The sequence below is a fragment of the Capra hircus genome, chromosome 8 (assembly GCF_001704415.2).
Source record: "Capra hircus breed San Clemente chromosome 8, ASM170441v1, whole genome shotgun sequence".
Taxonomy (NCBI): Eukaryota; Metazoa; Chordata; class Mammalia; order Artiodactyla; family Bovidae; genus Capra; species Capra hircus.
In genome coordinates this window covers 53,476,604-53,493,319 of record NC_030815.1, presented here as the reverse complement: position 1 = coordinate 53,493,319, position 16,716 = coordinate 53,476,604, and the positions used below count along the sequence as shown (strand labels likewise).

The 16,716-nt window shown below is 44.7% G+C and overlaps 1 protein-coding gene across 2 annotated transcripts in view; it reads left to right on the top strand.

Moving 5' to 3' along the window:
• The window catches only part of GNA14 (G protein subunit alpha 14), a 197,815-nt gene continuing 181,842 nt past the window's right edge, over nt 744-16,716 (top strand). Inside the window, exon 1 of one of the 2 annotated variants that reach the window (XM_005683799.3) lies at nt 744-2,139. In XM_005683799.3, coding sequence (XP_005683856.1) covers nt 2,016-2,139 — 124 coding nt within the window. In that variant the 5' untranslated portion in view covers nt 744-2,015. The other variant, XM_018052092.1, reaches the window with a different exon arrangement.

Here is a 16,716-nt window from a genome sequence, read left to right as displayed (position 1 = left end):
AAAAAAAATAATGTAGGCACACCCATTTTAAATGCCTGATTCCTCTACATTCCCTAAACTGTAAATAATAAGACCTTTGCAGCCAGATAGTATCCTAATGTCAAGTTCTTTATATAATGACATATACCACTCTCTCCACTCAATATGTTCCTTAGTTTGAACTGACTGAGTTTCCCTTGGGGCTCAGCTGGTAAAGAATCCCCTTGCAATGCAGGAGACCTGAGTTCGATCCCCGGCTTGGGAAGATCCCCTGAAATAAGGGAAGAGCTACTCACTCCAGTATTCTGCCCTGGAGAATTCTGGGGTCGCGAAGAGTCGGACACAACTGAGCGACTTTCACTTTATGCTACTCCTAGGAAAGGTGCTCAGGCTTGCTCTTAATAGAGGAAGCATTAACTAATTGCCTAACTCCAAAAAGTGTTTACATGGCACATGCTGACTTGAAGAGAAGGGGGAAAAAAATGTCATTGCTATGGACAATAGGCTCCCCTCCTCCCACCTTCCCTTTTCTGCTTTCCCCGTCAACCTTTTTGCCTTCTGCTTCAAAATGTACACAAAAGACAAAAATCAGTTGTAATACGCATTCTATCATTCCACTTGGGTACAAAGAGATGCCTTTTAATGTTTAAGGTTTTGAGAATCCCAGGGACGGGGGAGCCTGGTGGGCTGCCGTCTATGGGGTCGCACAGAGTCGGACACGACTGAAGTGATTTAGCTTAGCTAGTGCAGCTCAAATGTGATCCCGACGTTCCAGGAGTCAGGCGACCGTCAGGCTTCAGGGCTGGGGCAGGGAACTTGCTGCAAACGGGTTCAGCCCTCTCTCCAAAGAAGGAGACTTTCCCATCATAAAATGCAAAGCAGCCAGCCGTTTTCCATTCCCCCATCCCCGGCGGCATTAGGAAGGGGCCGGGAGGATATTTACCCCCGCTTTCCCACTTCTATTGAACAGAACCCGCGGGCAGCAGCTTCTCTGAGAGCAGAGCCAGCCGGCTCAGGCCCAGCCAAGGCTCACACAGGGTTCTGGCCGAGCCCGCGCTAGGCTGGGGCGTCCAGGAAGCCTAGAGATCCCGTCTAGGAAACCGCGGGGTGCGTGGTGCTGGGGCTGGTTGTGAAAGTCTCAGTTTCAACTGGGCGGAACTCAACCTCGCCCCTGGCGCGCTCGGCTCCTTTTGCAGCTGGGAGGAGTTGAGGCTGGAAGTTGGCAATCCTCACTCACCTGTCGGAACCTGGATCCGGACAGGTGAGCGGAGCCTGGAGATCAGGGCAGGCTGGTTACCGCAGCCTCGGCCTTCCCCGCGCCGGGACACCACGTCCAAAGGGTGTGGGGGCTGCTCCCCGAGACTCGAGACGCCCGGGCTCCGCTCCCCAGCTCCCTACTCCCCCCTCTTGCCCCCGGGCGCCATCGACTTGGCGAGCAGCGAAGGCCAGCTCCAGCCGACGCCAGAGCTGCGGGTTCGAGAGGCTCCGCCTCCTTCGGCCACTACGAGCCACAAGCGCCTCCGGGAAATTTTCCAGCCTGTCTTAGGCTGCGGTCACTGCTGAGGTTTTCAGAACTTTGCAGGAGAGGGCCAGCTGGGACCTCTGCCTCCAACCCACGCCTTGCCTGCCTGCCGCCTGCCTGGGACATCCCCGAGTCCAGGAGATCCCGCTCCCCGACGCCCCAACTTTTCGCGAGCGGTCTGCGCTCCCAGGCTGTCGAGCTCCTGTGCCAAGGGGCGTGCTGGTTTTCGGGGGCCGGCAACACTCTCTCCCTCGGCTCGCCTTCCACCTACCCCGGCGTGGGGGCTGGGTGAGTGGGGATCTGCGGTGCACTTGAGCGTTCCCAGAGCTCCGGATTCGCTCCTGCCCCAGAGACTCCTTTCCAGGGGGGATTGAACCCAGGCGGTCCCGGCCTCTTACTCCGAAACTCGAGTCGACCCTGGTCTTTTCCCTCCGAACTCCGGTGCCGTCGCGGATCGGCCGGCGGAGCGTCCGGGCGCTCGAGACTTCGTGGCCTGTCGGGGGCTGCGCGTACCATGGCCGGCTGCTGCTGCCTGTCAGCGGAGGAGAAGGAGTCGCAGCGCATCAGCGCCGAGATCGAGCGGCAGCTTCGCCGGGACAAAAAGGACGCGCGCCGCGAGCTCAAGTTGCTGCTGCTGGGTGAGTGAGCGTCTCCCACCCCTGAGCTCCGGGCATTTCGCTCCCGGCCGCTTCCCTCGCCCGGATCCCTGGCTGGAGGACCTGGAGCCGCGCGGTATGCTGCTGCGCGGCTTCCTCCTCCTCCCAGGCGCTAGCGGATGACAGCAAGTTGGGCCCTTAGGCGGCAGTCCTTTGCACCTCCAGCTGGGCGACATTGGAAGGCACCCCCTTCCTGACCCCAAACAGAGCTGAGAGGTAACATTTGACCTCTGCTTTCTCCGTTGTTTGCTTCTCTCCCTGAAGCCTCATCCACCTCACCCCTCCGTCCCCAGCGCGCACCGCCTCTGCAGGACGTATCTTGGATGTTGGGTGTTGGTGGAGGTGAGCTGTTTAATCTACATTTTGGGTTCATCCTGGCCCCTGCACGCTCGAGTCTAAGTAGGTTGACTGAGCGCTAACGAAGTGTGGAACTGCGCATTGCCGCCCAGTGATGCGGACAAGTGATATTCTCATTTTAGAGAATTAAAAATAGGACGCAAAATTGACGAACTTGCCCTGACTGAGAAAAGGCAAAGCAGATACCGGGTCTGTCGTGGGGTTGCAGCCCAAGCCTTAACCTCTCTCCCCGCTGTGACGGCCTCCGCCTGCCTCCCTGAGCTCCCTTTGGGCAGGCCTGTTTGTCTAAAGGCCCAAACCTCCCTTGCTCAGCTCAGCTCACCGTGTGTTCGTTCCTAGGGTTGGGACTGAGGTTGCCCAGCTGCTCTGGCTAGTTCTTCTTTGGGCGTCTGCACAGATCTAGGTAGGACACTCACTTTCAAAAAACGGAAAGAGAATGTTAAAAGTTTGCCCAGTGTATGCCTTAGGGCAGGATTCCTTTTCTTGTGACTTTCTAGAACCCTGTTTGCTGTTAAGGAATATTTACCTTTTCCTTCTTTTCATATCAGAGTAGCAGCTGTCAGATTTTTCTAGATAGCTGCAAATATTTCAAGTTTTTTCTTTCATCTGTTCTGGACAGGAATCCTTGCTTATATCAGAATTTTTAATCTTTTCAAGGAAAGGAAAGTGCATCTAGTTAGAAAAAAAGAGAGAAAGTTTTTCTTCAGTATTGTCTTCAGACCTGGACAAGGGAACCCCTGTGTAATTATTCTTTGGGTTTCCGGGGTGGGGGTGGGGTGTCTGGTCTTCCTCAGGCTGTGCCCCTCCTCACTGGAAGAGGAGTCTGTCTGCAGGTGGATGGGGGTGCCCACCCAGAGTCCACACTGCCCATCGCACCCCAGACCCTCACTGAATTCCCTGCCCAAAGGCCCAAGCTTGCTCTGTGCACGTTGGGGTGGGGCAGGCCCCACCCCTGAAGAGTGCCTAACCAGGCAGCTGTGCTGGAAGTGTGGGCTCAGGTCTGCAGGTGGGCCTAAGAGGCCACTCTGGGAGGAGATGGAGCCTAGGTGGGGAAGGGAAAGGATTCTGTTCACTGGCCTGGGCTGCCCTTTCATGCCTGACCCAGAACTCTGAGGGGTCTGAGAATTCGAATCGTACTTGGCCTTCCAGGTTGTTATAAAGCTACGTTTGCCAAGGAAGGAGGATTGTGTGACCGTCTGTTGGTGGATAGCACTGAAAAGTAATTATGTGGGCCCCCAGTGTCCTCCTGTCCGAGGCTCCATGAAGATTAGGGGCGGGCCTGGCTTTAGCTGCATTGTTGTTATTGTTTAGCCCCAGTCTTTCCTACTTCTTGGACTGTAGGCCACCAGACTCTGTCCATGGAATTTCTCAGGTAAGAATACTGGAATGGGTTGCCATTTCCTTCTCCAGGGTATCTTTCCAACCAAGGGATTGAACTTGTGTCTCCTGCATTGCAGGCAGATTCTTAACCACTGAGCCACCTGGGAAGCCCTTTAACTGCATACTTTTTCTTTTTAAGGACAGACTGAGTCCTCTTTCCTTGTGAAACACTTTATGATCTGTGTCAGTGTGTAAAATTCAGTGCCTGAAATATACCAGGAGCTTGACAAATGAAAATTAAGCAGAAAGCTGACCATATTACATGTATTGGTGATAAGACTGTTCAGGGGTAAAATGCTTGCATTCACTTACAATCAAACTAGGGTAGGGATGTTTATAGGTATGTTTTCCCTGGAAGTCATACTTAATCCAGGTGACTAGAATCTGTTTTTGTACCCACCAGGCCCTTGCCCTAACCCTCTTATTGCCCCAACCCTCTTATTGCCCCTTTCAGCACTGTCTGACCTCCCAGGAACCCCTTGTTAATCATCCTCAGCTGTGACTAACACACCATCTCAGTGCTAATTATCCAGAACTTGTTACAAAGTTGCTATACCACATGGAACTATCCAAAACCCTAAGGATGGACTTTGAAACCTCTGATTTAGTTTGCTCTGTAAGGGAGCAGGGCATACTTGCATTTCTTAAGACAGAAGAGAAGGAGGCCATGATGCCAAAAACACAGAAATTGAATCCTTTTTTGTCTAAAGTCATGCAGTTTGAATGAAAATAAAAATCACCTGAACTGCTATAATGGGTGCATTAGATGAGCCGCTGCCTGAGTACCTCAGGTGAAAACTGTTTTGCAAATAGAAGTTGAGGATCCCATGTGGAGGGTGGAATGAGCCAAAAGGCCGCCAGCTCTTTGACAAGGAAGCATGCTGTTGCAGCAAAGTGATTTAAGGACATTCCCAAAGTATGTTCAGTGGGGCCATATCCTGCTTGTGCTTAATAAAAGCATGGTCAGTGTCCGCAGGGAAAGATAAAACTTGCTGTCCATTTGGGGCTGCTATTTGCAAGGTGTCAGCGTGGTACTTTCTTGTGGAAGGAGATAGGGGAGAAATAAAGGAGATGGCTAAAATTAGTAGAAAGAAATTCCTCATCAGTTCCTCAGATAAACGTGGTGCAAAAGAGTTCTGATAAGAACCTTGATGAACATCACTCAGTGTAGGAAGAAAGTGTCTGGACAATAGCAATGAAATGGGGAGAAGTGTTATTTTCATTAATTTTTGGTATCAAATGAGGCTTGGAAAAGTGCTGCTTGTTAATCAGTTTGAATGTCTCTAGCAACTCTGATGTCTTGATTTTGGATGCAGACCTCATGTTGGAATTGGAATGTATACTGGGGAATTGGTATTTAACTTATGCTGGTATAGGGATTAAACATGTAGGTTCTTAGCTCTGACTGCCTGAATTCAAACTCTGGTTCTACCCTTTCTTAACTGCAGACTAACTTGGCTCTGTTAGCTAGTAAGTGTCAACTAGCATCACTCCATTTTGTAACATTTTTAGCCACCGGTGAGGTGTTATTTTCATTTTAGTTGACCAGTTGTAGGTTGCTAGCAGTTTGTCTAAGTTGTCGTGGTTGTATTTTAACAAAAATGTTTTGCTTGGAGTTCCCCTTATTATTTTCTGAGCCTTAAGCTGACTTTTAAATCTCTTACTATTCTTACACTAATCAGTTGAAAAGTCTGAGTCCCCTAAAGTTTTGTTGCATTGGTTATAACAAAATTCCATTTCAGAGCTATTTGTCATGTTCCTGGGCTGCAAGTCTATTTAGGTTTAATGGCTAGAAACTTATTTTCCAGCTCCAGCTTCTCTCCAGTGATCAGTTGGCACCAGACATTCTGCTGTAAGAGCCTTCCTCTGCCCCTTTTTTGGTTTATTTATTATCTATATAAACTCACATATAGCTAGGATTGTGTGTGTGTGTGTGTGTGTGTGTGTGTGAGAGAGAGAGAGAGTTATACCAGTGGTTTTTATTTCATTACTGAATCATTTTGGTACTCAAATTGTACCCAATTTGCACACTAGTTCCCTTATCACACCTCCATCAGTTTTTGGAGCATTTCCTTACTTTCTGGCATAACTACATGCTCCAGGTTCATCTTGTACCCCTCTTCTCAGTCTGGAAATCAGTCATTTCACTGCTGGGCCTTGATCATTTTCAGTGGAAGACTATACATTTTTTTTTTTTTTCTGAAGATAATTAAACACTTGAAACAAAGATATCAACCCCCCTAATTCAAATCAGTCGCCAGTATGGAAGTATCTGAAAAACCACATTTTTAAAGCTCTGAGTTAGAAGATGAAAGTTTTAAGGTTGTAATGCTATGAGTAGGTATGAAAGGGAAAAATCTAACAGTAAAGTTAGATGAAAAACAATGTAAAAAAGTCTTAGTCCTCAAAGGGTGTTTTTTTTTTTTTTCCATTTTTAAAAAACTTCTGGTCTGTATTGCCTTTTGTTTTCTCTTTTTCTATGATACCTGAATCACAAGAGAAAAGTTTCCTTGTAAGAGCTCCCTTGTGTAGGGTGGCAGGGAGGGAGGTGGCTGGACTGAGACGACAGAGAGGAGTGTACAGCAAGTCAGTGTAGCAAAGCTATTGTGTTACTTAAGACAGATTGAAATTCACACAAAAAGAGGACTTGATTGGAAGGATTCTTACAGCAAAGCTATTGTGTTACTAAAGACAGATTGAAATTCACACAAAAAGAGGACTTTATTGGAAGGATTCTTACCAGGGCATCTAATGAAATGAATCAAATAGAAAAAACCAGGAAAGCAGATGCCACGGCATTCCCAGGGCCCAATCACTAACGTGACTTGGCTCAGTTCCCTTCCAAGCTCTAGAACCCTCTGGGCCTTTCTTGTCCCTGTCGTTGAGCCTGCGGCCCCATGTGAGTGAGGGTGTGAACCTGAATCAATCAGTTTAGTCTGGGAGATCCATAGCACAGACACAGCTTCATCTGAAAGCACATGGCCTGAAGCTGGGTGTCCTATAAGGCCAGCAGCTGCCGCTGCTGCAGACAGTTTAAGGAATTAGAAGCGCACCAGCCGAAATCCCAGCATGCTAGAGGAGGGCTAGTGCTCTGAAGGACTCTGTGTGGAACCCCAACTTTCATTACCATAGTTGGTTCTCTGCTAATGGGTAAATTAGTGACTTATCATGTTGGCTAAGGTTCCTGGTTGCAGAAGAATAATTTCACTTAAGAATAATTTATTGGAGGGGAAACAGGAAGCTCGTAAAATTGATGGGAATTGAAAAGCAGGCTAAGTGAAAGGGCAGGATCCAAGGGAGTCTTGACACTGGAATCAGACCAGGCTGCCAAAAGCACAGCCGGAAACTTACCACCCAGAGAGCTGAGAGTCACTGACGCTGCCCTGGGTGCCCTGGATGCTGGCTCTTACAGCAGAATGGGCCTCCACATGAGTGCAGCAAATCATCTGTGATCATCTCTTGCAACTTTCTGTCACTTTGCAAAACCTCAGGCCATCTGATCTTGCCCACGGATTCGATCCCTGGTTCAGGAAGATCCCCTGGAGGAGAGCATGGCAACCATCTCCAGTATTTTTTCCTGAAGAATCCCATGGACAGAGGAGCCAGGTGGGCTACAATCCATGGAGTCACACAGGGAGAAGCGACTTAGCATGCACACATATGCACAGGGAGCTTGGGTAGAGGTAGGATGGGGTAGTGGTGAGAACATGCTCTCTGGAGCCAGCCTTTGTGAGTTTAAAATCTAGGTAATCTAGGGATTAAGACCATGCTTCTAATGCAGGGGTTGCAGTTTCAATCCTTTGTCAGGGAACGAAGCTCCTACATGCTGTGCAGTGAAGTAAAAAAGTACAAAATAATAAAAATAAACAATGAAATCTAATCAGTAAATAGTCCCCATTGTCCTGCCAACCCTCTGTCGGGGCTCAGTTACAACTGTGTAACTGGGCTCAGTTACAAGGTCACTGATAGAAGCAGAGTGTTTTTTCCAGAAGGGCATGCAGATAGGACAGTCTGACATGAAATCCCCACTGGTGTCCCTTCTCAGAGAGCATGGACCTGCCATGCAGTCATAACGTAGCATCGTGAAGTAAGCAGCATGTTAGGGCTCTGGAAACCTGAGGGGTTGTTGTTTTGATGGAGGTAGCCTCTGAGTAGTAAACATATGACCATGAGCAAGACATTCCCTTTTGAACCCCAGGATCCTCACCTGTAAAATGAAAGTTTGGGATCAGGTGACCTCTATCGTTGTTGTTCAGTTAGTTGCTCAGTCGTGTCTGACTCTTTGTGACCCCATGGACTGCAACACACCAGGCTTCCATGTCCTTCCGCATCTCTCGGAGTTTGCTCAAACGCATATCCATTGAGTCGGTGATGCCATCCAACCATCTCATCCTCTGTCATTCCCTTCTCCTCCTGCCTTCAATCTTTCCCAGCTCATTAGAAATTTCTAATGAGTTGGCTGTTCGCATCAGGTCGCCAAAGTACTTTAGCTTCAGCATCAGTCCTTCCAATGAATATTCATGGTAGATTTCCTTTAGAATTGACTGGTTTGATCTCCTTGCTGTCCAAGGGACTCTCTGAGGTCTTTCCAATTCTGGCATCAGATGGTTTATACCAGTGGTTTTCAAAGTGTGCTCCCAGGATCAGCAGTATCAGCACCTCTGGGAACTTGTTGGAAATGTAAACTCTCAGTCCTCAGCATGGCCTTCTGAAACAAATTCTAGAGTAGGGCCAGCAAGCTGTATGTTAATAGGATCTCCTGGTGATCCTGATGCACATAAGTTGGAGAACGTGTCTTATAACCTTGGCCTGGACCTCAGGATGGACCAGCCTCTGATTGCCACTCTGGGCTCTAAAGCAGGTACCTTCTCTTTCAGTGGACATCTGGGAGGCCTCTGGGATCAACCTGCCTAGAGGATGCTCTATTTTTTGATGTTAAAGTAGTCTGTCTCACCAACTTGATGAAGGGTCTTCAGAATGTGAACTGGGTAACCTGTAGGAATTGTTTAGTCTTTGTCCCCAGGTGTCAGGTTGCTGGGCAAAGAGGAGAAGCAGGCACGCATGTACCTACATCTTACCTCGGCAAGAGTCCTTACAAAAGCAACAGTGTGTGGATTTGCGTGAGCCCTTGAACTTTGATGTAGAACTCCTAAAGTTGTAATGGTTTTATGGCCTATTATCATTAACTAATTATCTTTCTATTATGGACTAAGTGGTGCAGGGAAAGCCTATTTTAGTACAAGCCACCAAATATCAGTTTGCTCTTTGAAAATTCAACCTCTATGGAACATTGGGGGCTTCCCTGGTGGTTCAGATGGTAAAGTGCCTGGAATACGGGAGACCTGGGTTTGATCCCTTGGCTGGGAAGATCCCATGGAGAAGGGAATGGCAACCCACTCCAGTACCCTTGCCTGGAAAATCCCATGGACAGAGGAGCCTGGTAGGCTACAGTCCACAGGGTCACAAAGAGCTGGACACTGATATGGATAGAGGAAAATGGAACATTAGCTGTATCTTCCTGGTTGACAAGTTTTTTGTTTTTTTTTCCCCCCAAGTAACTGATATATTCTGGTATTTTGTACTTGGTCGTAAATGAGAGAAAAAGAGAACATTTATCTTCTATTATTTTGTCTGAAAGGTATCTTTTGTATGGTCAGTTAGTTGTCCAAGACCCAAAGAGGAACTATGCCACTGCTTTCTCGAACCTGCCATGAATGACACCTTCATTTTGACGTTTTGTGTAACTCATCTCCAGAATGTTTTTCTGTTGCTTAGCTACTATATAAGTGGAAAATACAAGCTAATTGTATTCCTAAACAAAATCAGATAAATGAAGGTGATAAATCATTTATAGAATCATCATCTAATGTTCCTCGTAGTCTAAATCCTGGTTGTCTAAGTCAGTGCCACTCAAAAAGCAGTCATGGGTCCTGTAAGACAAATACAGAAATCAAGAATAAGCATCTAGAAACTTTTATAGCAATTTAACAGTGATGTAGCATTGGGGGGTATTTTTATTATATTTCATTGATGTAATAGTCTGCAACTGAATGGGAAAAATTTAAAAACTGGTCCCTTACCACAGAGTTTGAGAAACAAGAGTGCAGACTTTTAAGGATGGGATAGAAAAAGACCAGAGGAGTGACTAGGCTCAGCAGATTTCACAGGGTTTGGTGATCAATAGCTATTTGACTGGAGAAGGCAATGGCACCCCACTTCAGTACTCTTGCTTGAAAAATTCCATGGACGGAGGAGCCTGGTAGGCTGCAGTCCATGGGGTTGCAAAGAGTCGGACATGACTAAGTGACTTCTTTCACTTTTCACTCTTATGCATTGGAGAAGGAAATGGCAACCCACTCCAGTGTTCTTGCCTGGAGAATCCCAGGGATGGCGGAGCCTGGTGGGCTGCCATCTCTGGGGTCGCACAGGGTCGGACACGACTGAAGCGACTTAGCAGCAGCTATTTGACAGTAAGCCACAGTGAGGAAGCCAGTCTCTTAGTTGCCAGCCAGTTCTAGTTACTCATGAGTCTTCATGTTGAACTTCATTTCTAAGGTAACATCTGTTCTAAGACGTGCCATTGATTTGAAAGCAGATTTTCATTTACTACATTGTACACATCAATACAAAGGTCTCTTGACCTTAAAAATGTTAATTTGTGTGGCAGTAAATCTCAGAATCAAGAATATAAGGATGTTTCATTTATTTTCCCCTCTAATAGTACAAATTTAAAATAAAGCAAAACTGTTCCAATTATTGACAAATAATTCAATTTCATAAAACTAGTTTAAGTGCTGAAATTAGATTGGAAAATATGCCTCTGTTTTATTTCCATCAGCCCACTGAATTCAAGTAATCTTATTCTGTGAAACGCTGAAAAGGGTTGCTTCCTGGGTTGGTGGGACGGTTATGAATATAAAGAGCAAGAAACAAGTAAGAGCAACCACATGTGAGAGCACTAATGTATGCTGCTGTTTGCTCCAGTGTGGATGGAACACATCTAGGTGGTTGGTGGAGTCCAGGAAGAGCTTTACATGAGACCTTGAAATCCATGGTGGCTTTGTTCACCACTGAACCCACAAAGCTGAGCACAGAGCCTAGCTAAAACAGAGGTTGAGTAAATACGTCTCCCTCCCCCTCCCCCTCCCCCTCTCCCCCTCCCCCTCTCCCCCTCCCTCTAGTGGTTTCCATGAAATACCAGATGAGTAGTGTGAATTCCTTACAGGAGCTGGAGGTCTCTGTTGTTCGGGGTGTCACAGAAACATTCATGGAAGGAAGACTGGCCTGGTTTGGGCCTTGAAGGGTGAAAGTCACTCAGTCGTGTCAAACTCTTTGCAACTCCTTGGACTATACAGTCCCTGTAATTCTCCAGGCTGGAATACTGGAAGGGTAGCTGTTCCCTTCTCCAGGGGCTCTTCCCAACCCAGGAATCAAACTGGAGTATTTAAAGGATTTATCAAATGAAATGTTATTTAAACATTTAAACAATTTACCAAGTGAGAATGTTAAAAATATTCTAGTATATTCATCTAAAAAGCAGCTTAAAAGGTGATATTAGACATATTTCCCATCTCCTTTCTTAACATATCCAAAATAGAACACGTTGAACCAAATTGAAGGGTCTTCTCTTTTTCTCTCCCTGATTGATGCATTTCTACCAACAGATGGTACCCCTGACAACCCGGTGCTCAAACCAGAATCCAGGGAGTCTTTGTTGGTCTTTCCTTTTTTTGCCTTTTGTGATTGGAATATAATTGCTTTACAGTGTTGTTAGTTTCTGCTGTACAATGGAGTGAATTACCTGTATGTATACATATATCCCCTCCCTCTTGAACCTCCCTTCCAACCCCACCCTACCCGTCTAAGTCATCACAGAGCACCAAGCTGAGCTTTCAGTGCTATACAGCAGGTTCTCAGTAACTGTCTGTCTTATACATGGTAGTGTATATATGTCAATTCTACTCTCACAGTTTGTCCCTCCTAACCATGTCTATAAGTCAGTTCTGTGTCTCCTGATCTTCTACTACACATAACACTACAAATAAAATAATGATAATAAAACATTTATACATCCAGTCACCATTCTAGGCACTTGAACAGTCTCATTGATTTCTTGCTGTGCTTGTAGGTACAGTTAACTCTTGTCCACCCCATTATACAGATGAGGAGACTGAGGCTCCAAAACCAGGTTCACCAGCTAGCTTCGAGCCAGGGTTTGAAGCCAGACAGTCTGACTCCAGAGTTCTGGTTGTTAGTCACAGTCCTGTTTCTGTTTCCTAGAGCCAACATCTCACCAAAATCTACTTCAGGAGGCCACAGCTCTCTGTGTGCACTTTTTGCCGTCCTATTTGCCCCAGCTCTTGTCTGGATTACTTCATCATCTACTGCTTTTTGGCCCTGAGTTCACTCTCCACGTTGCAGCCAGAGTGACTTTTTAAACGTGAATTGGAAGAATTGATGCTTTTGAACTGTGATGTTGGAGAAGACTCTTGAGAGTCCCTTGGACTGCAAGGAGATCCAACCAGTCCATCCTAAAGGAAATCAGTCCTGGGTGTTCATTGGAAGGACTGATGTTGAAGCTAAAATTCTAATACTTTGGCCACCTGATGAGAAGAGCTGACTCATTTGAAAAGACCCTGATGCTGGGAAAGATTGAGGGCAGGAGGAGAAGGGGGCGACAGAGGATGAGATGGATGGATGGCATCACCGACTCAATGGACGTGAGTCTGGGTGAACTCCAGGAGTTGGTGATGGACAGGGAGGCCTGGCGTGCTGCAGTCCATGGGGTTGCAGAGTCGGACACAACTGAGTGACTGGACTGAACTGAACTTTCCTGCTCAAAACCTTTCTGTGTCTTCCCTTTGCCTTCGGATGCAAATATAAAATCTGTGCATGGCCCGTGAGGCCCTCTATCCAGCCCCTGCCGCCTCTCTGCCGTTATTCCCTTCAGTCACTCACTTCTGTCCATAGAGCCTCCTTTCAGGACCTTTCATGGGCCACATGCTTCCTTTTTATTTGTCTGCACACAGCAATTGTCTGCTTCCAACGTGTGTCCTTAACAGCCTTCTAGCAACTCATTTCAGGATGCATCTTAAACATCCCTTCCTCCTGGAAGCCTTCGCTGACTCCCTGATCCAAAATAAGTCCCCCCAGAATATTCTCCCATAGCCCATTGTACATTTTTTTCTTAATTTTTTTTTTAATTGAAGGTAACTGCTCCACAATAGTGTTGGTCTCTGCCATACGTCAACAGGAATCAGCCATAGGTATAGTCTACATTTCTTTTTAAATATAGTTGTCATCGTGGCTTAAAACTCTATTTCTGATGTTTTATTTACTCTCTGTCTCCCCCTCTAGAGTCTATATTTGTTGAGCATAGATACTATTAGAACCAGTGAATCCTGAAGATCTTGTATAGTGCTTGGATGGTCCAGAAACATTTGCTGAATGAACAAATGTACTGCCATTTAGTATCAATATTATTGCTTAAAAGAAAGAATATTTCACCTTCAAATAGTGGGAAGGGCTTATTCTTAACAGAGGATTCTTTAAATTGGATAAATATACATTTATAACAAATTCATATTTGTTCATATTAATCTTTCCCTTTTGGACTAATGAAAACTTTATTACATACTGACATTGGAATGTGGGCTGATGTTCTGGAATCAGTGATGTATTGCATGTGTCTTATTTGTTTTCTAAGTTTTCACATTTTCTTATGCACAAAAGTGAATATTCTTGAGTGTTTAAAAAAATTTTTTTAGCTTAGAAAGTGGCATATTTGTAGCAAAGACTGCTATCAGTCTCTTAAATACCTTTCCTTCTTTTGTAATAAGGTAATCTCTTGACACATGACATGGAGGTAAAGACTATATTTCTCCGTTTACCTGCTGCTAGGTGTGGTCATTTGACTAAGTTTATAGCCCATGGGATGGAAACTGTAGTCATATAGGTGATTTCTGAGTTGTTACCTTAAAAAGAAAGGAGGCTTTCTTCCCTTCTAGAGAAGGAGGCTGATTTGGTGGTAGCAGTTAGAGCAACCATCTTTTCCCATGAGATAGAAGTTGGATGTTGAGGATGAAAAGGCAACAAGGTAGAAGAGGCCTGTGTTCCTGATACTGTGAAGGTGCCATACTAGCTCTGAGCTAGGAATGATGGCACCCATTTTCAGCTAAACTGGTATCCTAGCTAATAAAATATTATACAATATGTTTTGCACTCAGCTTTTAAATTCCTAATATCTGGGAGTTCTTTCCCAAACACATGCAATTCTAAGGTAAAAAAAAACCAGAATGTAATATGTTTGGGGCAACCATACTCCTGTGTGTGTGCTGTTGTGTCTGACTCTTTGAGACCCCATGGACTATAGCCTAACAGGCTCTTCTGTCCATGGGATTTTTCTGGCAAGAATACTGGAGAGGGTTACCATTTCTTCCCCAGGGGATCTTCCCAACCCAGGGATCAGACCTGAGTTTTTGATGTCTTCTGCGTTGCAGGTAGATTCTTTACCACTGTACTACCTGGGGAACCCTATGTTTGTGGAGGAGGTATCTAATATCCAATATGATGGGATCTTGGCTGGCTGGAGGTCAATACCATATCTGGGTCTCTCATTCTCCCAACATTCTGGTGATTATATGACATTCTTTTATCTTGCAGTTGACTTTCCAGGTATTTTAAAGGGTCTTTTTTTGCAAGCAAATAAACATTTGAAGCTTCTTGTTTTACTTGATATTGAATTTGTTGAAACTGAGAAATGTAAAACCCTAGTTGTCCTAAACCTTTAACATTCATTTCAATTTTTTTTAAATTTCAATTTTTAAATATGTATGCCATGAGTTTGACTTAGTTCTTTGATTAGCTTTTAATTTACTATTAAGTTAACTCTACTTATTAATTCAGTGAAATTTCCCTTAGACCATTAAAAACCTATTTACACATTTAAAAAGGCTGAATATCCTCAAATAGATCAACCCCCTGACAAAGCTGGCAAGAAAAAGCTAAGCATTTAAGTGTCTCCAGTGATCTCATAAACGTAAAGTTATATATTACATTAATTTGTTCTTTTAAACAGTTAAAACTGTCTCTAAAGGTACTAAAAAATCCTGTTCCTAAGTGTAATCAAATCAAATAATCATTTATACTATTAACTCCTATCAATTAATCACAGTTCTAATACTCAGATTACTTTACATCAAATACTTTAAACAATAACAGCATCAAAAAAACCTCAGTGCTGCTCATGATTACTATACCTATTCTTAAATTTAACTTGAGTATTATTACTATATATTTGATTCATTTCTTATTCCTTCACCTTTTGTGGGTTCCAAAGTTCGATGCAATCAAGAGGAGAAGATTTACAATCTCAGTATGAATGTTAGTTTAATTTTTCAAACCCGTAAATTTTGTTGAAAGCCTCGCTTATTTCTTCCAATTTTTCTCACTAGAAAAAAAAACTCCATTCAATCAGCTCATTTCAATTGCATTTTGTGTCCACTCCCACCTGCAGGGACAACTAGCTTCTTCACTACCTAATTAGTGTTGAAGAGACTGTGCAGCTTATAAACTCTTCTAGCTGTCTTGTGACCATCAGTTCTGATTCTTTTACTGTCACTGAACCTTAAATGAGAAAAACTTAGGTGTCAGATTCAAGAGATGAGCTATGAGGTTGCTCCTTTTAAAATTTATTTTTAATTGAGGAGTAAGTGCTTTACAATATTGTGTTGTTTTCTGCCATATATCAACATGAATTAGCCATAGGTATACATATGTCTCCTCCCTCTTAAACCTGCCTTCCACCTCCCACCACATCCCACCCCTTTAGGCTTTTACAGAGCTGTGGTTTGAGTTCCCTGAGTCATACCATAAATTCCTGTTGGGTATCTATTTAACATACGGTAGTGTGTATGTTTCCATGTTACTTTCTCCATTTGCCCCAGTCTCTCCTTCCTACCCAACCCCCATGTCTGTAAGTCTGTTCTTTATGTCTGTGTCTCCATTGCTGCCCTGCAAATAGGTTCATCAGTACCATCTATCTAGATTCTGTATTTATGTGTTAGTATACAGTATTATTTTTCTCTCTCTGACTTTACTTTGTAACAGGCTCTAGGTTCATTCATATGAGATTGTTTCTTAAAGCTTGTCTGGTGTGGCAGAAACCAATACAATATTGTAAAGCAATTATCCTCCAATTAAAAATAAAATACATTTTTCAAAAAAGCTTGTCTGCATTCTGCTTTTGTTATTCTGTGTTTGAACATATCAGTCTAATATTTATACGTTTCTTCCCTTTCAGTAGAAACATTGTTATTTAAGAATGAAAGAATGAGATGAAATGGAGTGAATTAAATATAAAGCCCTTGTCACAAACCATAAGCCTGTCCAAACTCCACCAGCTGTAAGCCTTTAAAGCAAGTGTTTGAGTTTAAATGCTGCTTCTGTATTCTAAAATGTCTAGAAGTTGGCCTAATCACCCCTTTCATGTCTTCTCTCTGCCTTTGTATTTGTTACTGTGGAACTGCAGACTGTCTACAGGTAGCTTATGCATGAGGAAACTACTGGAACTTTCCCTGACCATTTTCAAATTACTGTTCATTTACTCTTGCCTAGAAAATCTCATGGGAGGAGGAGCCTGGTGGGCTGCAGTCCATGGGATCGGGAAGAGTCGGACACGACTGAGCGACTTCACTTTCACTTTTCACTTTTCACTTTCATGCATTGCAGAAGGAAATGGCAACCCACTCCAGTGTTCTTGCCTGGAGAATCCCAGGGACGGGGGGAGCCTGGTGGGCTGCCGTCTATGGGGTCGCACAGAAT